Source organism: Gouania willdenowi, chromosome 3 (assembly GCF_900634775.1).
Source record: "Gouania willdenowi chromosome 3, fGouWil2.1, whole genome shotgun sequence".
Lineage (NCBI taxonomy): Eukaryota > Metazoa > Chordata > Actinopteri > Blenniiformes > Gobiesocidae > Gouania > Gouania willdenowi.
The window spans coordinates 28,872,918-28,898,314 of record NC_041046.1 but is presented as its reverse complement, the minus strand read 5'-3'; the positions used below and the strand labels follow the sequence as shown (position 1 = coordinate 28,898,314).

Sequence of the window (25,397 nt, the reverse complement as noted above, 5' to 3'; positions counted from 1 at the left end):
ATGTTCGAACATCCACAGATGGCATCACTGTTGATGACATCAGCAGTGTACTGAGAAAAACTATGACATCATCAACAAGTTCCACAGTGTGGATGGGAAAATGAATGGGATATATATATGTATTTTCTTTTGGTGTCCAGAACATCAACAAAATGTTATCACCTGTTTTTTGTCCCATTTATCTAAAATTGAATCCAAATCCGTTCTTAACTTTTCAAGTTATCTTGCGAACGGTCTTATCTTGATTACATAACCTTACTGCTCTGCGCTTCACGCTTTGCGCTTGGTGGAGGCAATAAATAAAGCATCCTTTATGATTCCATTTGCCAATTCTCATGTATCCGTATATAATTATTGATGTAATAAGGCTTGAAAATGAAGGTCCTCATCCAAACCAGATTGCATGACTGTTTGCATGTTGCAACATTAAAAAATCTGTTTGGATGAACAGATTTCTGAATGCTTTCCAGTTTTGTCGTGCCCATCTGCAGCCCATACATAACCAGTAATAGCTGTCTACTCTGTTCAGTAAAAATGTTCAACAAATCAGTATGTGCTTGGTTTAAGGGAGAAACTAATCTTTTTCATAGGTAAAAACTAACAGATTGAAAAGAAGAAACTGACCGTTTTGAAGTCTCTGAAGGGCACGAACTGAACAATGTCCCTGAGGACTGGCTCGCCCTTTGGTGAGCGTAGGACTCCGTCGTCACCATCCAAAATCTGCATGTCAGTGAAATCTGCGTTGCCAACGCCAACGATGATAATAGAGAGGGGCTGATAAGAGGCCCGGACGATGGCTTCACGTGTGTCTGCCATGTCTGTCACCACACCGTCGGTGAGGATGAGCAGGATGTGGTATCGCTGTAGAAAGAAGAGAGCGCTCAGGGTTTTATGCTCTTATAGCAGCATGAACTGGGGGCTCTGTCTCGGTGCCCACGGTCTGTGTCCTGCTTCTGGTGCAGACGGTTCCTTGTGATGTCTCCTTAACTAGATCCTCTGTGCCTTGTCCTTATTTTAACCTGTGTGTCTGTGTGCGGGGCACGGGGTTTGTGCAGGTTGGGTATATTTTTAATTGTGTAAAAGTGCTTTGAGTTTACACTTGTTTCATGAAAGGCACTTTCTTATAAATAAAAATTGACTGATTGATTGATTTTCAGGCATGTGGATATTATCGCAATAACTTTTTGCGTTAATGTATCATGAATGAAATGTTACCGAACAGTGAGTTTTTTCGAAGAACTTTGTTGAAAAATGTGCAATATCAGACAGGGGAACTTTAGCAAGAGTGAGAGTAAGAAGATGTGCTAAATTCATAGTAAAGAATCTCTTCACATGTGTTCAAAAGTACAACATTACACAGTGATCCACCGGTCCCTGTAATGGGAGCAATACGAGAAGGTTATAATAGGGGTTGTCATTTTATTGCTATATTTTAATCAAATATCTATCTATCTATCTATCTATCTATCTATCTATCTATCTATCTATCTATCTATCTATCTATCTATCTATCTATCTATCTATCTATCTATCTATCTATCTATCTATCTATTATCTAAACAAAGACCCTTACAAAAGGCTATTTGTTGTTCATCTCCCTTGTCCTTCTTTTATAGTTTATATCCATTTAGCATTGACATGATTACTGTATGTGATCTGTTTCTGTAATATTGAGCTTCAAATTTACTGTTACTTTCATGGCACAAACAGGACTTGTAATATTACTGCAGTAACAGTTTTGTTGTACATAACCACGTACTGAAAATAAAACAGTGTTACCAGTGCTCATTTACATCCATATAATGGTCTTGATATAAAGCTAGATAAGGGACACAAGTATCATGTTTGGTGCATTTTGTGTGTGGTTCATATGGATAATAGCGAGACACTGTGTAATTTAGAGGAAAAGGGGTGATTATGTAACGGTGCCGTTCTGCTCCGGCTGTGTATTTAAGCTGTTGTTGATCTGAGGCTTGTTGGCTGGATGGGAGTTGGGCGACAGTTGTGTGTAGCAGTTGTGTGCGTTTCTGTGCAAATGTGAGTCCGTGAGTGGGTGATTGTTTGTAGGATGAAAAAGGGGTGAAGGGAAGAAAAAAAAAGTTTTCCGAGGGTGTTTCACAATTATATTGCAAAGCTGGCTGCAGGGTATGATTACTGTAAACAGTAAGGTGAACCAGAGGCTGCACACTGATGGAATTCAATAAGAGACAACACAACAGCGTCTCAATTACATCCATATGTTTCTAAAAGAGCGTTAAGGAGCACTTACAGAGGCATCTTTAATGTTGCCGTCACCTGCTGCCAACTTGGCTATCCTGTTAATGATGGGTGAGACGTTGGTTGGGCCGTACAGTTGGATCTTAGGGAGGCAGTTCTGGTATGCTTCCACTACTCCTTGTATTTCTGATCAGAGTGAAAGCACAAAGACAAAAACCTAAATACAGTAATGCACTATTGTCATTGAGTTATAATCAGAGCTTAATTTGGGCCGAGCAAGATCCGGTACCTCCCAAATTTTGACCGACACTTATTTGATTAAATTCAGCGCCTCATTTATATTTGAACAGCTGTCTTTTAATGAGCTGAAATCACTGGAAATATCCTTGTACACATACAATGTAATGTAAAAACTGAGCATGTGTGAGGAAGAGGGGGGAAAGTCAAGCCACGCCCCGAAGATATGTCTAAAGTGTGATTTTGCACAAAGTAGTTAGTATAGAAATATAGAAATAGAAAATGGCTAAAAAAAGGGACTTGGATTTAAAGAGATTTTTTAAGCGAATAAGTGAAGGACACAGGAGGAGAACTATCAAAGGGACATGAGGAGGACTCAGGAACAGAGAGAAGAGAAGGAGACGACGGTCAAAGTTCTATTTCATAACATTCATTTTGATGTCTCACTATAGGATATACACACCCTGCATCATATCCAGAAGTTTGTGTCCCTTATAGTAGGTGGGACGAGCGGCGGCGGATGAATACATCTTTCATCAGCCAATCAGATTGGCGGTCTTCTGGATATGACGCAAGGTGCGTATTTCCCATAGTGAGACATCTCACTCATATTATTCATAGAACTGGTGATATGCAAATAGGATACAAAGGGCTAAATGGCTGTTTTTTTGGCTGTTCTGACAAATGAAAGGTGTTTTGTACATGTTTTATTTTCTTTTTCTGCTGTGCTGCTGATTTATTAAAGGAGTTATGTCCTTATTGGAGTAAGATTGTAAATATTTTGTATATGTGGGTTTTTGTGTTCTGAAAGTTTAGTGTCCTTTGTGGCTAAATTAGCACTGATTTTGCGCTGTCCTTGGTGCTGAAACATGGCAGATTTGACAGCCATCTCTCAGAGAGAGAGACGAATGCTCCGTAATGAGCGATTGTCCGTGCTTCTTTAATGCTGATTCGTCATTCTTTTATTAAACATTTAGGTTAATTGGTGTTTTGTGTTCACGTGATATTATTGGCCCATTTAGTTAGCAAAAGGTTAGTTCCCGTTTTAAATAATTTATTCCCTGACATTTTTGTCTCCCTCTTACTGCTGGAACAACACTCAGTGTTTGTTCCGGGACCTGATGATTTACAAATTAATCACTGGGTATAAGGTATAAATAAAACAAGGTAGAGATTGCAGATATACATGTAATTTAAGGCAGATTGACAGAGACATATTTCCATGTCTCTGTGTTGTAGAAGTCAGGTCTACATCCATCTATCAAAGGCTGTTCCAATGACAATGTATGGGTAGTAACATCACCAACATAGGAATTAATCTTAGTTTAATGTTTCCTACCTTCACATTCATCGTCCTCAGGGTTGAAATTAATAGCAAAGTCATGAGAAACCTGTGCACAGTGAAATAAAAAAAAAACTGTTGAAACAGTTGAACAATTAAATTTTTTCTTAACAAACACAAAGCGCTTTATATTGCATTATTCCTTCACTTCACACACAGTGGTGGTAAGCTACTATTGTAGCCACAGCAACCCTGGGGTAGATTGATGGAGACGAGGCTGCCATGCTGTGACATCGGACCCTCCAACCACCACCTACACTCACAAATACTGTTAGTGATATTAGAGAAGTGTTTACAAATACTAAGATTAGAACCTGCCTCCTGGAACTATTCAAGACTATTTCCTATATTTTCCTATAGATCTGATATCTGGTTTACATAAGGAGCTGTGCGCCTTCTTTTGTTTTTATGTCCTTTGTTAATGACATCTATATATCAGCTAGATGTTGTTTTTCTCAAAACTGGATACCCAACCCACCCACCCCCAGTCTGATTTGTCCTCTCCCAAGAAAGTTGTTTTTAATAAGTCCCAACTACCAGTGACAACCTTTTCCTCTCCAGCTGGCTATTTGATCTTAAGAGCCAGCTAAAAACATGTTATGTCTTTTTAGAGGAAAGATGACCTTAATCCAAACACTCTATATAGACTAGTAATGAAATACACTCAGGAGAAACTGGTCCATGCTTTTATCTCCAGCAAACTGGACTATTGCAATGGTCTTCTGACAGGAATCCCCCAAAAGAGCATCAAACAGCTACAGCTGGTTCAGAACGCTGCAGCTCGGGTCTTAACCAGAACAAAGAGGTCAGAACGCATTAGTCCAGTTTTAAAGTCTTTACACTGGCTCCCAGTCAGCCTCAGAATAGACTTTAAAGTTCTGCTGCTGGTGTATAAATCTGTGAATGGGTTTGGTCCAGAATACATCAGTGACATGTTAGTCAGGTATGAACCCAGCAGGTCTCTCAGATCTATGGACACAGGTCAGATAGTGGAGCCCAGAGCTCACAGTAAACATGGTGATGCTGCTTTTAGTTGTTATGCTGCAAAGAAGTGGAACAAACTGCCAGCAGAGCTGAAGTCAGCATCACATGTGAACATTTTTAAATCAAAGTTAAAGGCACTTTTTTCTTTACTGCGTATGATTGAGAGAGATTTTTGGTCATGTTGTTGATGTAATGTGTTTGTTGATGTTTTTATTGATTTTAAATTGATTTTAAGCTATTGAATGTTTTATCATGTAAAGCACATTGAGTTGCAAATTCAAATTCTGATGTAGCTGGTTACGATTTACAGTCTGCCAAAACAGGACTGAATCATAACATAACCTAACCGCTAGAGCGGACATGGGCTTGTCTATAAACGGTCACATTACAGTCCAGGCAGATGGCTGCCACCTCTGAAACTGGTTCTGCTGGAGATTTCTTCCTGTTAAAAGGAAGTTGTTTTCTCCCCACTGTCGCTAAATGCTTGTTCATGTAGATCTTGTTGGGTTTTTTCTTTCTTATCATGAATTTTATATTTTGATAAGCGCATTGAGATGACTGCTGTAATTGGCGCTATACAAAAAAAGTTGAATTGAATTGTTTCGCAGCCTTTATCTTGTTCACATTTCGTTCTTGCTTTTGCTTTGCTCTGTGTTTGATTTGTAAAAGATCTGACAAAGGCAAAGCTACATAGCAGTCCATTTGATTTGTAATAAATAAAAAGTGCTTAAGTAATTAAGAAATGTCTCACTTGAAGAAGTAGAAATCTACATTTACAGGTTATTCAAGTTTAAAAGAAAACTTTAAGCCCTGCTGTGACTCCTCATCAGTACCAGTTCATTTGTCTACCTGACTGGTATTTCCCGCTGTCTCTCTCTCTCTTGCTCTCGAGCATATTTTTGGGAACCATTGTCAGTGCTCAACTCACCCTAACCAAAATATCTTTCTTTTTCCTCCCAGAGCCTCCAGTGATTCTCCTACTCCTGCGCCTCACTGCCAGCCCCTGCACCTCAGCTCCAGCTTCCCAAGAATTTTTATCACCTGGGATCTTCATCTGTGCTCTTCTACAATAAACCGGTCATTCTGTCAATCTCACTCCTCAGTCTCCATCTCGCTTTTGGGTCCAACTCCGTGTTAGACCCAAAAGTATGTTTAACTTAGATACCTCGCAAGAATTTCAATAGCTGTCGTGACGACTCTGGGATCAAAAAGCCAGTAGCAACACCTTCAGGCAAAAATACTAATGAATTCAACATTTAATCACTTTAAAACCCATAACCTTACATTTGGGATGTATTCCATGCATCCACCATTTTCCTGCTTGCTGGGTTAAACAGGTTACAGCTTTATTGCTGTACACGCAGTCACAGTACTGCACATGCAATAACTTACACTAGACCTTACTTACACACAGTTAACATGAATCGATAGCTGATAAATCACATCTATGGAGCAACTCCCAGAGTATATTGAATATGATGCAAAATAAACATCATAAAGCAATTCTCACCAATAATTGATAAGTAGTTGTTCTTTAAGGTTTTTTTTTTTAATAAAAATCCCAAAATCAAAGAGCTAAATTAAAGCATAAAAACACAAATATTAGAAGGTTTTTTACATTTACAGTTTAGACGATGTCTCTTTAGGTGGAAAATAGACCTAATTTCTCTTTCACAACTATTTTTTGATGACACTTCATAGCTCTAATGCATAAGTAAGTACTAAAGAACATGCATAGCCCATAGGTCTATCAAACTAAGATGTTCAGTGAAATGGAGCATATATCCTGTGGAGTTTTACGCATTCATCTCAACATTACTCTAATGACATCATTAACATTCACCTGCATCACCAGCCACAGTGTGGAAACAGCACTTAGTCAAATAAATCAGATTTTTGTGGGGTGATCACTGTCATGGATTCAGAAATTAATAGTAAAAATGTACTGTCCTTCAAACTGTTGCATGATTAAAAAAAAAAAAAAAAACACCTAAAAGCTAATTACAAAGATGCTTTACACATTCTGATCATTTATCCAAGTGTAGTTTTTCAACGCCGTGTGGGGCTGTGCGTGTACCCTTGTGCACACAATCGTAACATGTCAGTCATCTCCCCAAGGCTCTTTTGATGCTGCTGGAACTCAGAGTCCAATTTGCTTAAACAAATGCTCTCACACTCACATATTCGTATGTAAATCAGACATCAATGCACTGGGACTTTAATGCCATCAGACCATGATATTTTCTCGAGACAACTTGATATTTCGAGTCAGGGGGCTTATGAATAAAAATACACACAATAATTAGATTTAAATGTGAGATTTTGTCAGGCTGACAAATTGTGTCATAAAAAAGGGCCAAGGAAATCAACTTGGCTAATGTAATCATCCCAAAGTGGAGGAAAATACCAGGCTTTACATGAATGTAATCAATGCAATTTATCATTTGTATGAAACAAGGGTGTGAGTAGAGTGCTGAAAATCAGAAAAAGGGATTTAGGTGGGAAGAAATGCAAAGGTACAGGAGAGATTAAGTCTTACCTCATAGTTAGGAGGGATTCTGGCACCAAACCCCAAAGCTGAAAACCGTTTGTCACTGAAACAATAAGCAAAATGTGGAGACTTTCATTAGAGGTGCAGCAGTTTGATCTAATGTGACATCTGCAGGCAAAATATTATTGCATTTTCCATCTGTTCATATCTTAAATTGGCGTGCTGCCAATTTGTTAGTATTTCATCAAGAGCTAAAAGCCTGAATTACAGTTAAAAACCCGTCCCAGGGTCTCTGAAGAAAACGGTTGCACCTGTTCACAGAGCTTCACACAATGTCCAATCTCACCATTCCCTGACATGTTGATGAGCTGATATTACTCTCACACACTCACTGCTCGGCTTAAATGCGTGCGCCCAGGCAAAGGCCAGAGAGCACAGTTTTGTTTTATGTAACAGAGACAAAGCTATATAATTTGCCAGTTGATGCACTCTTTCCATTTTCTACCATTTGAGTGTCATTACATATGTGGGTCCATTAAGAATGAAGGAGTCACTTTCCAGGTGTGGAAATGTCATATTTAACAAAGAATAATGTAGAAAGCATGAAACATTTATACATTAAAAAACAATTCTGTGGATCTTGTCGCACAAGATCCTTGTCCCAATCCCCAATATACTGTATGTTCTATAATATATGCACCATATTTACTCGTTTTCACTTTGACAGCTAGTGTCAATCAGAGTGGTGGAATTTTCCAATAAAACCATGAATATAGTGAGTGTAAAAGTATGTACACTGTATAGGTAAAGTACATTTATCGCAATAAAAATTGTTTAATTTTGACAATAATCTCTATGCATTTAAGACAAATAAAACAACCTCAAATTCACCAAGTTGGTGAAATCAAAAGAACTGCCAACTCTTTATTATCCAATTTTAATACATTTTTAAGAAGAACCAAAGACTGTTTGACCAGAGAGACAAGCTTTGATGTAAATTTTCTGTGTTTTAAACAGGGGACGGGACCGAGATAAGCAAACTGCTTCTCTCGTCTCCTTTTTTGACATGTACAAAACAAAAAAAAAGAAATAACAAAACTTCTGTGAATGCAACCATGTCGGAAATAAACTGAATAAATAAAATTTAAAAAAATAAAACATTTTAAAAATCTGTTTCCATCCTGATGAGACCGGGAAAGGTGTGTGAGCTGTGTTGATATGTGTTGGACAACTGTTTGTCCATTTAATCTGATTGATGAGGCTGTGAGCCAGACTTTTAATGCTGTCAGCAGTGTTTGATTAACTGAGAATAGAGTTTGTACGCGGTTTTAAAAAGAGCAGGATTTTTAAAATAGTCACTACAACAAAAGGTGCATCCATTTAGTCACAGCATTGCTAGAATGTATTTTGTCAAGAGAATGTGTTCTTGTTTTGTCTAGATTTTTTTATGAGCATATTTGGTGACCTTAATGCATTCACGACACAATAATAACCAACAGGCTGGAACATATTGACATGTTAGTACATTAGTTGTGGGAGTGTATTGTGAATGCGAGCTGCTAAAAAGCTCTTTGGTTTACACAAAATAGAAAACCTGTACAATGCAAGTGAGCAACAAAGTAGGGTCCATTTCACCCTCCTATTATCCTCAAATATTACTAACACATTTTACCCTTGGGGTCAATCTGACCCCACAGATATTTACCTCCAGAAAATTGTTGACCAAGTTTTTGTGTCAGACACTTTGTTTATTTGTTGAATACATAAACAACCCATTGATAATGAAACATTGACCTGTTCTCTAGCGCCACCATCAGGCCAAACTTTTAAATTTGAATGAACACATGTTAAATAGTTTTCATCAAAAACTTCTTTGAAATGTACTGAGAGAGCATATTTCTCCTGTATTGGCTTCCTGTAAAATCTAGAACAGAGTTTAAAATCCTCCTGTTAGCATACAAAGCTCTACATGATCAAGATCCTGTATATCTTAAAGACCAGTTAGTGCCCTATCATCCAGGCAGAACTCTCTGCTCTCAGTTTGCTGTTCTACTGGAAGTTCCAAACGTGTCTAGAAGTAATACAGGAGGCAGAGTATTTGGCTACCAGGCTCCTCTCCTTTGGAATCAGCTCCCAGTCTTAGTACGGGAGGCTGCTACTCTCACCACCTTTCAGATTCAACTCAAAACCTACCTATTTGCTAAACCGTAATCCATATAATAGCGTTAACCTAATCACTAGGAACAAAGCCCTAAACCTAAAAAAACAGGAACAAAAAACTAAGATTATATAGTAGAACACCAACACTATATTCAAACACAATCCACCATCTACACATAGCTCTAATGGGTTGCAATGGGTGAAGTCCAGTCAGACAAGGTTGTGTCAGGTTGCAGCCAAACCCCCACTTCAGAACCTCATTGTATACCCATCACACTGCTCACACACCATTTACACCGATGTCCACCCCATACTCATCATCATTCCACTCACACATAGTTTATCACCAGGTGTTTCCATGCAGGCAGACCTGCTAATACTGTATCATGTTTTTCTGCAGTCTCGCCCTCTCTCTCTTTTCTGTTTCAGGTGGCTTGAAGCTGGAGCTGGGAGTTCCTGATCAATGGTTCACGGCTCAACTAGTCTGGGACACTCTGATGTTCAATCTCTCTATCCTGTTCCATTCTTCCTCTTGTCCACTAACCCCAACCAGTCGAGGCAGATGGCTGCCACCTCTGAACCTGGTTCTGCTGGAGATTTCTTCCTGTTCAAAGAAAAACTATTAGAAGGGAATTTTTTCTTCACACTGTCGCTTATGCCTGTTTATGTGGATTTGTTGGGCTTTAGACTTTTTTCCTTTTTATTACAAATTTTATATTTTGAAAACGCTTTGAGAAGACTTTTGTTGTAATTAGTGCTATATAAATAAAGCTGAATTGAATTGAATTGAAGAGTATGAACCCTATTAGTTGTGTTTATGATATTACCTTTCCCGCAGCGCCAACATCAGGTCAAACTTGTGTGCACATTCATGACTCACGGAATGAACCACATTGATTGATATTGGTGACACGTAACATTTATTTACTCATTTTTATCTCCTTTTTGTAACATATTTGGGGTTATTCACTATAAAATCCTCTGTCCCAGACACATATTCCTCTATGTCACTTTCACTGTGAAAGAGCTGTTCCAAAACCTCATTGAGAGTAAATCTTTTCCTAGAGGACATTTTCAAGAGAGCGTGCAGATTGCAATACACAGAGCACAATGAGGAATGATTTGGATAAAGTTCTTGGATTAGGACTATAGCGTGTCGCAACCAACTTGAATAAGTGCATATCGCCAAATTTGGGTAAAGGGCTGCCATGTGAGCTTTTATGTTTGTTCCTCCCTTAGTTTGCATGAACTACCAAAGTCATTGTGAGAATACCTTCCACAGCGCAGGAAATATCAGGTTCTACTTTGGCAGGTGTGAGTTGTAGGGCACACATACACACACACACACACATTGAAAAACTATCATCATGATAATTTATGCTTAAATTATCATTTTTCCCATCAAATCAGGAAAAGTTGTGAAATATGAAGCAAAAAAAAGGTTTAACTATTATTTTTTTAATGATAAACATTCAATGGGGTCAAATTGACCCCAAGTATAATAGGAGGGTTAAGAAAAAAATATTAAATGTAACCTTTGAGAAAGTCTTTCAAAAAACAAATGCATTGTGATATTGCATGGCAGTGATTTTAGAAAAAGGGCAGCAAAGCAGAGACACCAACCAACATGGTAAATTTTACTCTATGATTTTTCTTTCTCTGTTAGGATCACGGTGGCCCTCATGTTCTCACTTTGTCAGCACTCTTGGTGCGCCACAGGGAGATGTGCCCATTATAAAAGCCCTCTTAGCAAGGTAAAAGAGCCACTTCCCACACAGATATAAGCTTGTCAGTAATGCACTCCTCTGCAAGGACTCTAAAATCCCACATCACCAATGTTCACTGAAGGCTAAAGGGTTTCGCTTGCATACGCGTTATTCCTCACTAACTAATAGCCAGCATGATAGAGGGAAGCTGCCATCGCACACTATGGAGTAGCATCCATTGTTCCTCTGGGGCTGAGTTTCCATATATGATGCACACTTGAGTGTCATTGTAAACATTAACACAAACGTACAAAACGAAAGAGTCGCTCCTTTTTTAGTTTTTTAGTCTCCTCTGGCTGCTATTATTAAAAGTATGGAATTACTGCATAAGGGTTTCATCAGGAGGATATACATGAATGTAAAGTCAGAGTGTAAATTAGGTTGTTTTCAAAAATTATAACCTAAATGTTTTGAGGTTTTTTTTCCAATAAATACATACAAATTGGTTTTCCGTATGACCACATTGCATAGCATTTTTCTTGCATACATTACATACATCATCCAAACGGCTGTATATCAGCCAGTATTTACAGTACATGGGGTTTCCTATTGACAATTATGTAATATAACAGATTTCATTCCGCACCTCCTCTGTGTTCACATCTGTCTCCACACCATGCAGTTTTTTTTCTCCAGGCATTCAGCCTCCCACTTCTACTTGATGCGCTTTCTATCCCAGTGTCAGCCCTGTGCTCTGCATGTGTTTAGCAGTAAAGTTCAGGGTAATGAGCATATGAAAGCTACGAGTGCGGACCAATCGCTGCAGCAGAGGACAAGTGAGAACAGGATCATCAAGTCATACCTTCTTTGGACTTGGAGATGACTCCAAAGGAAGATACAAGAAAACTTATTACTATTAGATACCTTTATTCTGTGTGAAGTTCACCAGAGACTATTTTATTCCATAATTTTATGCTACATTAGGTTTTACAAAAGAAGGTGAAATGTTTTCATCCTTTTCTTCCAAAACTATACTTCTCATGTCTGATGTGTGTTCCCATCTTTTCTGAACACTTTATAGATGAAAACTAGAAAGTCTGTGATTTAGATGTATAATCGTCATTCTTTGAAACCTGCTTGAAAGCCTTTTCTTTAAATCCTTAGAACTCACCGACACCCACAAAAGAAAATCTGCACAAGCTTGTAATCGGATTTCTGTCAAAGGAAATGTGACCATGACATTCTATATTTAAAAAATAATGATATTATGTGACTGGGTGGCATGAAAATGTAAGTGAAATTAATATGTTGATTGTAGGAGGAGTAGTGGGGGAACACCGGTCATAAGCACCAGCAGAGCCCTACCCTGAAATGGCGCAAGTGGCTCAGAAGACAAATAAATGAAGAGCAGGGGTGCTGTGGTGCTGCCCCTCTACAAGCTCCAAAGAAGAGGAAACATTACTTTCTTGTGTTTGAAATACATGGTCATTATTGAATTGTATTATGAAACAACACAAACTTAATCCAAATGCATGTGTCAACTGATCTGAATATCTTTGCTGCTCCGCTTCTTTGCATGTGGCACTAAAGTAATCTTTCTTAATAACGAGCTGTAACCCAAATTAAGAAGGTTTGTATTGCCAAATATGAGGATACAGCAAGTAGAAAAGGGTTTAATGATAAGATAGGAAGGTGATGGTGTTAAAGAAAATGATACAAAATCAGTATGCAGAAAATGAATCTGTAACGCACATTTGGGTTCCTACCAATGTTTTGACAAACCTTTGTTAATTTTGTAATGTAATGCATACAAAATGAGAAAAAAATCCAGTATTTTTCAATATGGCCCAAGGTCAGAAATAATTTATCATCTCGCTCGAAAATCTCTGCCAAAAGGCTGTCAGCAGCTGATGTCCGCCCAAGAATTCAATACTGAAGGCTGACAAAAAGTGGCATTTTTCTGACAGAGCGATAGAGAAATGGCTATTGATGGATACAAGGACTGGCAAAAAAACACATAAAGAGGTGGGTCCAGCGTCCTTGTCTGCTCTCATCAGCCCCAGATCAGCCTCATGCAATAATACCACTAGATAAACAGCCAGATTTTGTTCCCAAATTTTCTAAAGAACAGTCCTTTTTTTCATCATTAACCAGTGAGCAGTTTAACACAAAATTAAAGTGCTTTAAAAAAAAAAACATTTTCTGGGCTTTTAACCAGAACTGATATTCAACAGTTCAGACTTTCTACTATATTTCCAATCTAACTGTGTGTGACTTCTGAAATGGCACTCAAAAGTAGCCTACAACACTGCTCCCATGCTTCACACGTCAAAAGCAAATAATTCAGCGAGATTGATTTTTAAAACAGCAGAAAATTGACAAACCTATCATAGTCCTGGCAGATCTCTCCCACAGCTATTAGAGCCTTCAGGTATTCGTTGGGCTGGTACGGGTTGATGTAGTGCAATGAGCAGCTGTTCCTGGGGTCTCCATTCGAGGCAGTGAAGTCAATGGCAACCTGGAGGAAAATAGTCAAACATGAAAACAGTGTATCAGCATCTGGCAACATGTATTTTCATTTGTTGTGTAACTTCTCATTACAGTGCATTTGAGGGCAATGTGAGCAATAAAAACTGTAATAATGTCAACTTGAACTGTATCATTGAAGGTAAGAGTTTGTTTTGCTGTTTCACACCCACATAAGCTGTGGCAACCACAGCTCCCTTAACCAGTAGATCTAAGCAGCTGTTTATTTAAACAAGTAAGCACTGCATCCATCACAGCAGCTCTGCTGATTACTATTCATGGCTTCAGTTATCAAGGCAAAGTGTGAGAATGAGGACAGGCGAGGGCACACCAAAGGGCAAGAGATGAAGGTTTGCAAATATTCCGCAGAGCTTCCTTCAACACAATTCCTATTTATATGCTGTTGTGTTGTGATTAACATATTTCAACACAAATACCACATTTAACATTCTGAGAACTGCAGTACTCAAGGACCAACCTGATGTTAGCTAGCAACTTAGCAATGGCAATGGAAAATTTAAATGAATGCCTTGATTGAACTGGTTGTGAACTACTTACCGTAAAGTGAATCTGGCACCCTCCCATTATGTAATCTAAGAAGGAATACACTTTGTGGAGCTGCAAGATAAAATGTTTTCAGACATAAAGTTTTATACCTCTGTTAGTGTAGGAAAATCTGCAAAATATTTTAATACCATAAGAAGAAACATCCCAAAGATCTTCCACAGATATGACCAAAATATACATTGTTCCAATCCACTATGTATGTAGCTCATGCTGATTTACAGGTCTGTGAATAGTTATGTTGCCTTCTGGAAATCATCTTGACTTGTGTTTGTGATCGAGCCTTACCTTTATATCGGTGAGAATCACCACCCCAGAATTTTTATAGTTTCTCTTTTTCTGTTTGTACTTCGGATTTACGCAATCCCACGAGACCTTGAACAAGAAAAAACATAGAGCAAGAACTAATCATGATCGTGAAATGCGTGTTGGATCAGTGTCTTGTTTAAGCTGAATGAAAGAAAAAGGAAATATTGGAATCTTTACAGCTGTGCTTCATCGTGTAATTGACTGACCTTGTTTCCACTGGAAATTGCCTGCATTTCCCTGAAAGTGGCATAAAATTCACCAATGAAGTCGTGTTTTCCTCTGGAATCGTAATCCCAAACTAGGCACTGTGGCACACAAAGACATCCCCAGCAATGACTGTGCAATTTCATTCCTCATTAATTTTTCAAAAGATAATAATATGATATTATTCATCCATGAACAAATCAGTTAGACTGTTTGTTTTGACCTATTTCAATTATAATTCAGAAGGTGAAATTCTCACACCTTAAGTTTTCGGTCTTCATCACAGCTGCACAGTGATATGAGTGACACTTTGAATGGTTCCCATACAGGATTCAGGTTGTTTTTAATCACCTGTCAGAGGGAGAACACATTTATGCTAGAATGCTTCACCCCATTTTCAATGATAAAGGTGGAAATGTAAGGTGGTGAAGTTACCTCAGTTCTGTGCACAAGCTGTTCTGTTTCATCATCATTGATTCGATAAATTTCCAAAAATGGGTCTGACTTACTAAAGAGATCCTGAAAAACAGAAAAAAAGATGAACTATTTAGAATTTAACTATAAATGCTGAAGCAAACAATCTTCAGGAAAGTCAAGCTACATATTTTCAATAATCTGTGATGGCTGAATCCTGTAAATTATTTAATTCAACGTTTCAATCAATTTATATACAGTATGTAAGAGTTTCTTGAATAATAATTTCAATTATTATTTAATTTAACTGAATAATACAGTCTATACATGAATTTTCTGTTTCTGCACTCTGGGTTACTGGGGTCTGCTGGTGCCTGTCTTCAGCTCACATCAAGCATAAGGCAAAAACACAACGTACAGGACGCCCGTCTGTACAGGGCCAAAACATACTGAATAGCAACCATTCACACTTATGGACAATTTTAGCAACTGCAGTACCCAGAGAAAACCTATGCAAGCAAGGGGAGAACATGCTGGACAGAGTATCCACCAGAGCTGGTGTGGAGGATGTTTCAGTGAGTGGTGTATGGTCCGATAGTGATATCGGAAATCTTATGTTGTGTACGCTTCTCTGTTATTTTTGTGTATTTTGTAGTGATATTGTGTATTTTTCTCTCATTCAGTGTGTCTTTGTTGTCGTTTCGTGTGTTGCTGGTGATGTTAAGTATTTGTCTCTCTTAGTCTGTGTGTTTTTGGTGTCATTTTGTGTATCTTGTTGTTGTTTGTCTGTTCTTTTTATTATTCAGTATATTTTTCTCTTATTTTGTGTGTTTTTGTTTTGTTTTCGTCATTTTGTGAGTTGCTGGTAATATTCGGTGTGATTATAATTTTTAACTCAAAATAAACATTATAAAACCCCATATTTTTAATGATTTCATTTGTTAATTTTCCTCTCTCTTTCTGAAGTACCACCTGTCGTGCCATCGTGTACCTCTACCCCAGTTTGAGAAACACTACATTTATTAATAGTGATTGATGTGTGGCTTTCAGCCTCCTGTTTGTTTGTTTGGTGGGCGAGACTTAAGTGGCTCTCATGGTGCTAACGGTTGCCGACCCCTGGGTCAGTTAATAACAATGATCATGTATTTGACACATTTATACTTGACACATGTACACAATGAAATCAATCAATCAATCAATCTTTATTTATATAGCGCAAATTACAAAAAGGTCATCTCATAGCGCTATCAAAATATAAAATTCATAATAGTAAAGGAAAAAAATAAATCCACTTCTCTGACAAGTAGACCACCACTGCCTCTTTATGTAAAGACTGTCCTGATGACTCATATAGGAGGGGAAGCTCAGGTTGGCCATAATGGCTGTTGGTGCTGATTTATCACTGATTGCTTGAGGAGGTCATTTCCTCTGTGATTCACGGTCAGAGAAACAAGGGCACAAAATTTACAACACAGCAGGGTGTCATTTTTTTAATTTTTTTGTAAGAATGGTCATTAGTGCAGGATCTGAGCATATTTCACAAACCTCTCACTCATCCAGCTGCTTCAACTTAGTCAATCTTTCACTGATTTTTATTCAAAAGCAAATAGCATTCTATATCCATTTTTACTTTGTGACATCGACATAGGCTTTTCAAAGCAACGATTGAAGTTATCCACTGGAGACTTCAAAGTTTTATTTCAATTCAGCAGAATTATAATGGTAGACTTCGTTTATAACAGCAAAGGCTTGGACCTTAGGATCACAAATAGATTGTGTGTATTTGCCCACAAGCATCATTCTTTTTGTGAATACTTCAAATAGCAGCATCGCTGAAATACATGTTTTTTTCCCCTGTATTATTGTAATTTGTTGCAGCTCTAAATTCCCCCCTTGAGTCTGAAGTACAGCTGTCTGGGAGAGGAGGCAATACGAATTATTTAGGTCAATTGATTTTGCAGGGAGGAAAACAAATAATTACTCGGTGTGTGACGGACGGACTAGGTTGAGAAGGGGCCGTTTGTGTTCGCAAAGAGACAGTTAGGAATGCATTTCCTGCCACATTAGCTAGATAAGTAAAATAAAGTATCAACATCCTCCTTTTGTTGCCACGGCAACTACTAGCCAGTAGCATCAGCACCCCGACAGGTTAGATAGACACATATCCACACAGAGATCAAAAGTGAGTGGCAGCCTGAGAAAGATGATTATGTTAACTATAACAGTTTGCTGCTGCTAATCGTGCCTGAGAGTGAATACTCCTGCTTAACGAACGCTACATTGTGACCTTTTTAATGTTTACACAAGGTTGAAGTGACAGTACGGATGACACGCAACTAATTACAAACTATTAGCAGCTCCTGTCTTGAGCTCTTGTCCTTGGAAGATAAACTGCTCTCAGCTTGAAGTGTGTCACAGATAATGAATCTTGTTTTTGTTGTTTTGTTTTTTTAAACCAACATTAAAAATACATCTGATCAATGAGAAACACAGACTTCCTCACCTCACTACAATTAATCAATTTTTTTTCCCAAATGTGCATGGACTAGGGGTTGAACAACTACATAATTTTAAATGTCGACTTAATGTGCATACTACTGGAGTCGACGTCGACTAGTCAATGACGTCACCAAGAGCCGAAGCCGAGCCAAGTGGCAGCCGAGTACCGCTGTTGTGCCAAAATCTGTGACCCAAAAAAATCTGTGACCGCAGGTGGCGATAGTTCCATCCCCTGCGGCTTCTCGGTGGACATTTACTCACCCTTAAACACATTTTTAATTCTTCTCCAGTCTGCATTTACTTCACCCACCGCAGCATCATGTTTAAGGGGGAGTAAATAGCTCCTTAATAGCTACGTAGCGGTTTAGCACTCTTCTTCTCTACCACCGAGAAGCCGCAGCTTCTCTGTGACGATTTTTTCGGGTCACAGACCTTTTCAGGTCACAGACTTTGGCACAACACCACCAGCACCTGGGACACGGGACATGCTATAGAAGCTAAGTAAGCCCAGGAGCACTGCTGCTTTGCCTCCCGTGAGTCTACGGCAAAGCCCCGAGGCTTCCTCAGAGCTGGTCGTTTAAACTTTGTTTGGGCTGTTTTTATAGTAGCTTCCACTTCCTTCACAGAAGCTGGTGTTGTGCCAAAGTCTGAGACCCAAAAAAAAATCTGTGACCATTGCGGCTTCTCGGCGGTAAAGAAGAAGAGTGCTACGTCAACTGTGTAAACCTCTTCGTAGCTATTAGAGATATTTACTCCCCCTTAAACATGATGTTCCGGTGGACAAAATAAATGCAAACTAGAGAAGAATTACAAACGTGTTTAAGGGTGAGTAAATGTCCGCCGAGAAGCAGCAGGGGTTGGAACTGTCGCCACCTCCGGTCACAAATTTTTTCAGGTCACAGATTTTGGCACAACAGCGGCCTTCCGCTAACAGAGCCTCCGCCCTGCGCTGCTGATGTTTCCCAGATCTGCTTAATACACAGACATGTTACCACTACAGCTAACTACAGTTAGCATGTATATTAGCCGTAATATCTGCCTACCAGCTGCAGTTTGAGCACAAACCAGAAAGGAGCGAGAAACACTTGATGTTGTGCTGCCTCGCCGTGCAGGGGTACTAGGACCCTTGCTTGCTGTGTTGCACCGCCATCTTGGGCAAAAGTCAGGTACTGCGACTAGTCCACGTCACGTGGACAGTCGCGAGACAACACGAAAGTCGACTAGTCGACTCGTCTGTTCAACCCCTAGCGTGGACAGTATTGTTTTTGTGTTGACACATATTGATGGTGACAACAAATTAAAGCTCTTTTTAGATGCTAACTTTTAAAACAGGCTGCGTCTGAGGTGTAAAGTGTGATGATATATTATACTCAAGTAGAAGTACTGTTACTTGAATTAAATTGTACTCAAGTACAAGTACAAGTAAGGATTACGTAAAATACTCACGTAAAAGTAAAAAGTAGCTTAATTAAAGAGTACTCAAAGCAAAAGTTACTACAGTTACTCCCCCCCCCCCCCCCCCCTCCACCACGTTTATTTTTGGTAATGAATCTTGCACAATTGGAACCTAATTCATTTTCCACAAAGGCATCTGTATAAGATAAAAGGTTTGTCTAAATGTTCAATTCTTTAAAAAAAAATAAAAATGTAAAATAACACCAATGAATTCAGTGTAAAATAAATACATTTTCAGGCTCTAAAGTACAGCTACGTTTAATCTGATTGGTCGGCTATGATGTAATACATTTGATTGTTGTCTAGTCATTACATTTTTTGTAGTTTCACCATGTCCGTTGATCATTTTAAAACAAAAAGATAATAATTTACTCATTAACGTTTTGGTGCAGAAATGTAATTAATTACTTTACTTGTTTTAAAACGTACACGTAAAATTGCATTCCTCAGCTGCTAATTGCACAGAAAACGTAATGATGCAAACACCTCCAAACTTTAGTTTTGTATTTGATCACCAACAATGAAGACAAATAAAGTGGCCACTATGAAGTCGCTTTCGTGCATTGTACTGAATATTTCAGTGTAAATGTTTGAAGTGCTATGATTATATTAAATAGGATAAAAGACAGATAACAGTTAAGATGAGGCCAGATTCCAAAACCCTGTAGAGGAAAAGATTAGCAAACTTTAGATTGCCTCCAATGACCCACAGTTTGTCTGTATGGGTCTACATTGATAGCACCCCTAAATATCTAAAGATAGCACAAGTGTTGACACGTTCCAAATGTGTGCTACACTCACTTTGTCATCAAGTTTCTTTGCACGAAAGGAAAGCTCCACATATCCATTGTTGCCAGAGATTTCCTCGGCATGCACCTGTAATAAAACGAGATCTAGTTACGATAATGCTAGGATTTTTCTGAGAAAGCCATTTTCTAACAGTGATGTGATTCTGGATAAACACATACTGTAAACCAGTGGTTCTCAACTGGTGGGTCGGGGCCCAACAGTGGGTCGCGGACCTGTACTGAGTGGGTCACGAACAGCTGGTCAAAAATAAATAAATAAATACTTATTCTCTCACGTTGGACTTGTCTTTTATTTTGAAAGAAACTTTTCTTTTGACAGACATGCTGTGAAATGCATGTTGCACAGGAAAATACATAGATTTAAGTTTTAAAAAAGAGAATATGTGTTTTCAACAGCTATTTTTGAAAAACGTGGGTCACGATTAAATGGCAGTGGAAAAATGTGGGTCCCAGGGTGAGACCAGTTGAGAACCCCTGCTGTAAGCAACTGTTTGTACACACAGGGTGGAGCTGCTGCAGTAAAAACTCATAAAGGCTAGAAAGACATGCAGGCTTAATATAATTTCACATTCCTACTTTAAAAATGGCAGAGATGAGGTTCTTAAGATGCATTTAAAAAGGGAAAACAATATACTCTTTATATTTGAAGGATTCTTCATGGTTTATTATAGGCATTTTAGTGCACTTTTCTCATAACCGTTGAATTATACGCATAAAAAGCAGTTATGTGACTTTTTTTTTACCTTCCCTGTTTGTCTCTAAAATACTGTTTATTCTACAAATGCATTTCTGTAACTCTTGGCTTTTTCAAATGGCAGCTGCTATGTCTTTAGAGTTGTGAGTTTGTGAAAAAGAAAAACTTCTGGCATTTTGTGCTGCTTCCTTCAAGCTGTCTGTCCAACTTACACAACATAGATTTGTGTTTTTCTATCTGTGTTTTCAAACTTCACAACCATCAAACTTTCAAAACCAAGGCTACAGCACAAGCCTCACATTTTGTCCAGACATATACCAGAAGCAGGTGGAAAATCTTTCCTAATGGTGTGTGTGTGTGTGTGTGTGTGTGTGTGTGCGTGCGTGCGTGCGCGCGTGTTTCTAACCTTGAAAGCACTGAGAGCAGGAACATTTTTGCCCATTATAGTGTTATCTAAATCGTGTTAGAATGAAAAAATGTTGTCGGAAGAAATGTTGAAAATATGTTTTCACGACATAATTTAACCCTCCCCGGACCTAATCCAGAGGAACAATGTTATCTCAGGTAAAAAGGATGTCGTTTAAGAATGACTCAACCCTGAGCTTTTGGCTGATGTGCATCTAGGCTGGAATTTCCAAAAAAGCCTTAAACATGGGCACCGGCGAGGCTCCTGGAGCAGTTAAGATACGCAGAATCTATACTACAAGAACTATGCTATGCTATGCTATGCTATGCTATGCTATGCTATGCTATGCTATGCTATGCTATGCTATGCTATGCTCATAATTCTCTCAATCCAACCTTTTAAATGAGGGGCGGGGCCAACAGTGGTGGATTGTGACATAACAAGACACCAAAACATCAAAAATAATCATTCTCAGCTAAGAGTAAAATTTGATTGTAACAGCCAGGTTTCAACCCATAGAGGGCAGTCACTCTTACATTTTTACAACAAAATATACCAAATTGAAATACCTTGACTAAAATGACAAAAGTTGGACAAGGATCAATCAACAACACTATTTCATACCTAAATACATTTGTTTTCATCAAACAGGTTTTGGATTTAGTTACTCTTTAAGGTGAGCCTGTGCCAGTTTTCTAAGAAATATGCTTCTCTTCTCTGAGTAATGATCTTACAGTGTATGACTCACAGGCAGGATACTAATCGTATAAATTCTGTCCAAATTACACATATTAAAACATTTAAAATCACCCAGTGTTTATTTTAGGCTTTCATAATTATTCCCAGTGCAATGCATGATCAAGATTTTCCTTTAATTTGAATGAATTTCCAAATCATCTCAGTTCTTTTTTTAAAAGCAGGAATCGTGTAGCGAGTTATCAACACTTTCATCAACTTGTGACAAGCAGGAGCGCCTAAATAATAATTGCAAACAATTTGGCACAACTCATATAGTCAGAAAACTCTTTAAATCATTAACAAGAATCACAAAATGATGAATTTGAGTCTTACTGTGTTCATGTAAAGGAAACACAATTGTAGGAACACATGGTGAGCTTTTATTTGTGTCATTTCTAACTTCTTTTCAAAAACTTACAAATGTATATTTAAAAAACATTTATTAAATCCTATCTTAGCAACAACAGTGTGTTTAGTGTTATAGGTTTAACGTCATTTTGATGCACAAGAATGTACAAAACTTGTATTTCGAATCAGTTGGAAAATATTGGTATATTCATGTTAATAATGCAGATCACTTGACGTGCAAGTTCACCTCTTCAAATTGATTTGTTAGAATAATGTTAAAATGACACATTTGTCTTCACCTCTCCTCCCACAATAGAGATCACAGGTTCAAGGTTCAAACTAATTTGCAAAGCCGGTTTCTTGCTCGTGTATGTAAATGAGGCTGAATCCACTCAAGTAGAAACGAGTACCAGTACTCCCACTGACACCACATTGGTCATTACCATAAACGAAGTAGTCTGGTATGCATGAGACACCTTCATATTGCAGATAACGGTGATGACAGAAAATGAGCTTTGGAGCATATTGTGAGCCATCATCTCATTAGGTGACGATGAAACCAGGCTGAGCAGTTATACCACAAACCAGAGAGGAGCTCTTTATAATGAGACTTGTCAGGTTTTGATTATGATAGCACCTCTGGCTTTTGAACAGTAAGGCTGTGTTCATCATGTAAAGCACTTTAAATTGCCTTGTGTATGAAATGCTGTATACAAATAAATTCCCCTTGCCTTGCCTAATAAAACACAATGTTTCATTCTGATTTATTCCTGTGTTTCTAACTTAATGCTTGCTGAAATAGAATTAATGAAGTCACATTAGGGCTGGGTGATATGGACCAAAATTCATAGCTCGATATTTTTTCTCAAAATAGTGATATAGAATATAAATCTCAATATTTTTAACTCAGTAAAGTCTTACTAGAAAGACAAATCAGGGTTACATTTGCTGATACAAAATGCCACACAGGCACATTTATTAACAAACAGCTACACAATATGTGCCACTTTTGGCTTTTTCTCCTGTAAGGGACAACATGTGTGAATGAGTTCTGTAGCGTGGCTTATTAAGGGTAAGTCTAATCCATCTAAATGTGCTTTTCATGCTGTTCTGAGAAGAATATTGTTGTACTGTATTGGCGATATTGTAATTTTCCATCTCACCACAATAGAAAGCTAGACATAGGTTGACTTTCGATGTTTTGCCCATGCCTAAGTGACATGTATAAAATGTGTGCTTTTAACAAACATTAAAACCTAAACAGAATATTGTGGAGCATCCACTGAAGGTAGGCTATTTTCCCTTTCAGAACATTTGAATTACTATTACTAAAATTATAAATGCAAGACAAAAGTTCCAATATGTAGAGTATAACAAAAGCAAACTGTCAGCCTGTTGTGGGGCCTCAGGCAGAGGTGCATCAGAGAAACCCTGATGCTACGACTCATCAATTTGCCTTCCATTATTTCTCTCAGCTGCACTGCTGTCTTGTTGTCCCGCAGACCTGAACATTTCCATTCACGCACGACGGGAGATTATAAGAAGAATGACAAACACACGTACTGTGATGGTGGATTTGCCGGCATATTTTCCGTACTTCAGCAACAAGGGTTTAACCATTCGCTTCTGGGCAACAATCTAAACAGAGAATGTGAAACAAGATGTAGGCATTGATTATGGTCAAGACATATCTATCTATAGACATTATGTGACGTTATCATAGCCATTGCATGTTGTGTATCTCTGTGATCAAAAAAGCATATCAGGATCCATGTTTTTTGGGAAATGACTAGAATGAGACAGAAAATGGATGTTGGTTAAAACAAATAATAATTATAATAGCCTGCTGTAGTCGCCTACCTGACCAAGAGTGCACTCCACCCCTCCCAGAAAGTCATCATCACGGGTTCCGATGCTGTGAGTGCCGTGAATGTCATAGACTTCAAATCGTAGCTTCTGAACCTCCTCGAAGTAATAATCCAGAGAGAAAACTTTGGCAAAGACTGGGTGCAGGTTACTCTTGATCACTTCCGTCCTGTCCAACTAAGAGAAAAGACACGTACTGAGAATTTCAGAACTACACGACAAGATGTGGCACTTTTACTCAAAACGCTGTGTAAAATTGTAAAAGCAAAAATAACTTGTGTCAACAAATGTCGACTTTCCAGCATTTATCAATAGTCACTATAACTTGTATGTCAGGAAACTATCACAGACATTTTACTTATTCAAACAACCACAGGGTTTAAATGTTATCATGATCCATCAGGGTATAGTTCTGGCTAAGATAGGAGAGCTCTGGCATTTAAAATCTGCAATGATAAAAACTTGTTTTTGACTTCCTGACACAGCTGTTATATTGAAGTCTGGATCCTCTCCCAACTACAAATTTAACTCCACATACTTCTCCATGCAGCTTTACTTGTTTCTAATCTATATAGACATATTATCATCAAAAGTTTTTAAAGCTTCATCACATTGTGTGCAGCAATGACAGAATTCCCGTCTACCATGATGTACCTACTGTGCCTTCAGAGTTGTTAAAAAAACCGAGGGGAAGAAACCAATTTTTAGAGATTATCTGGATGATGATACTATCCAGTTAGTCCAGCATCATTGCACTCAATGTGGTTTTTGCATCCCAACAAAGTTTTTTCACGGATTGTATATCTTTGAGGGGTGCTGATTCAGAATCTGGATGACGCCAGCTTGTCACCCTTGGGCATTTTACATAATCAAGGCTGCCATTACAGAAATTTTGTTTTTTTACCAACTTGCATATTTGGTGAGATACAAGATAAGTTTGTGTGCACCCCTAGGTTTTAAGGGTCTCTGATTTTAGTTATACCATGCCTAACATGATTTGCCCATTTGCATATTCATAATATGCAAATTAAGGTGGCCATTACAGAAATTTTGTTTTTGACCATAACTTGCTTCCTTGACAAGACACTTTTTAAATTTCTGTCAACCCCTAGGTTTTACGGGTCTCTGATTCTGGTTAAACCAACACAAGAGTGAGCAAGTCATTTGCAAATGCATAGTTGTCTTAAATATTGTCTTATATACTGGTCCTGACCTATAGGACCTATCCATAGTCAGTATCCTTGTTACTTCTTCAAGTCATTTTCTATTTCATCGCTTAAAAACTTCATTTTAATTGTCTACCTCCATTTCTTTGTCCTTGTTGTAGGGTTTTTGACAGTATGATTCTCCACGACAGGCACAAAAGAAAGTACATTGCAAGTGTCCTGTATGACAACCACATCTCTGTTTACTACATGGTACATTGGT

At 38.3% G+C, this 25,397-nt stretch overlaps 1 protein-coding gene and 1 long non-coding RNA gene across 2 annotated transcripts in view; one reads left to right on the top strand and one right to left on the bottom strand.

Moving 5' to 3' along the window:
- The window catches only part of cpne7 (copine VII), a 39,208-nt gene that overhangs the window by 5,435 nt on the left and 8,376 nt on the right, over positions 1-25,397 (bottom strand). Inside the window, exons 4-16 of the mRNA XM_028438883.1 lie at positions 23,964-24,146; positions 23,667-23,741; positions 19,910-19,984; positions 15,176-15,259; positions 15,002-15,091; positions 14,743-14,841; positions 14,516-14,602; positions 14,222-14,281; positions 13,522-13,655; positions 7,320-7,374; positions 3,794-3,845; positions 2,270-2,403; positions 625-861 (exon numbers count right to left, since the gene is read on the bottom strand). Of these exons, the coding sequence (XP_028294684.1) occupies positions 625-861; positions 2,270-2,403; positions 3,794-3,845; positions 7,320-7,374; positions 13,522-13,655; positions 14,222-14,281; positions 14,516-14,602; positions 14,743-14,841; positions 15,002-15,091; positions 15,176-15,259; positions 19,910-19,984; positions 23,667-23,741; positions 23,964-24,146 (1,365 nt within the window). The remainder of the gene's footprint in view (positions 1-624; positions 862-2,269; positions 2,404-3,793; positions 3,846-7,319; positions 7,375-13,521; positions 13,656-14,221; positions 14,282-14,515; positions 14,603-14,742; positions 14,842-15,001; positions 15,092-15,175; positions 15,260-19,909; positions 19,985-23,666; positions 23,742-23,963; positions 24,147-25,397) is intronic.
- On the top strand, positions 346-23,180 carry LOC114456862 (uncharacterized). Its single transcript, XR_003672894.1, has 3 exons — positions 346-359; positions 20,276-20,281; positions 23,073-23,180. It is a non-coding gene; the product is annotated as an uncharacterized LOC114456862 (long non-coding RNA).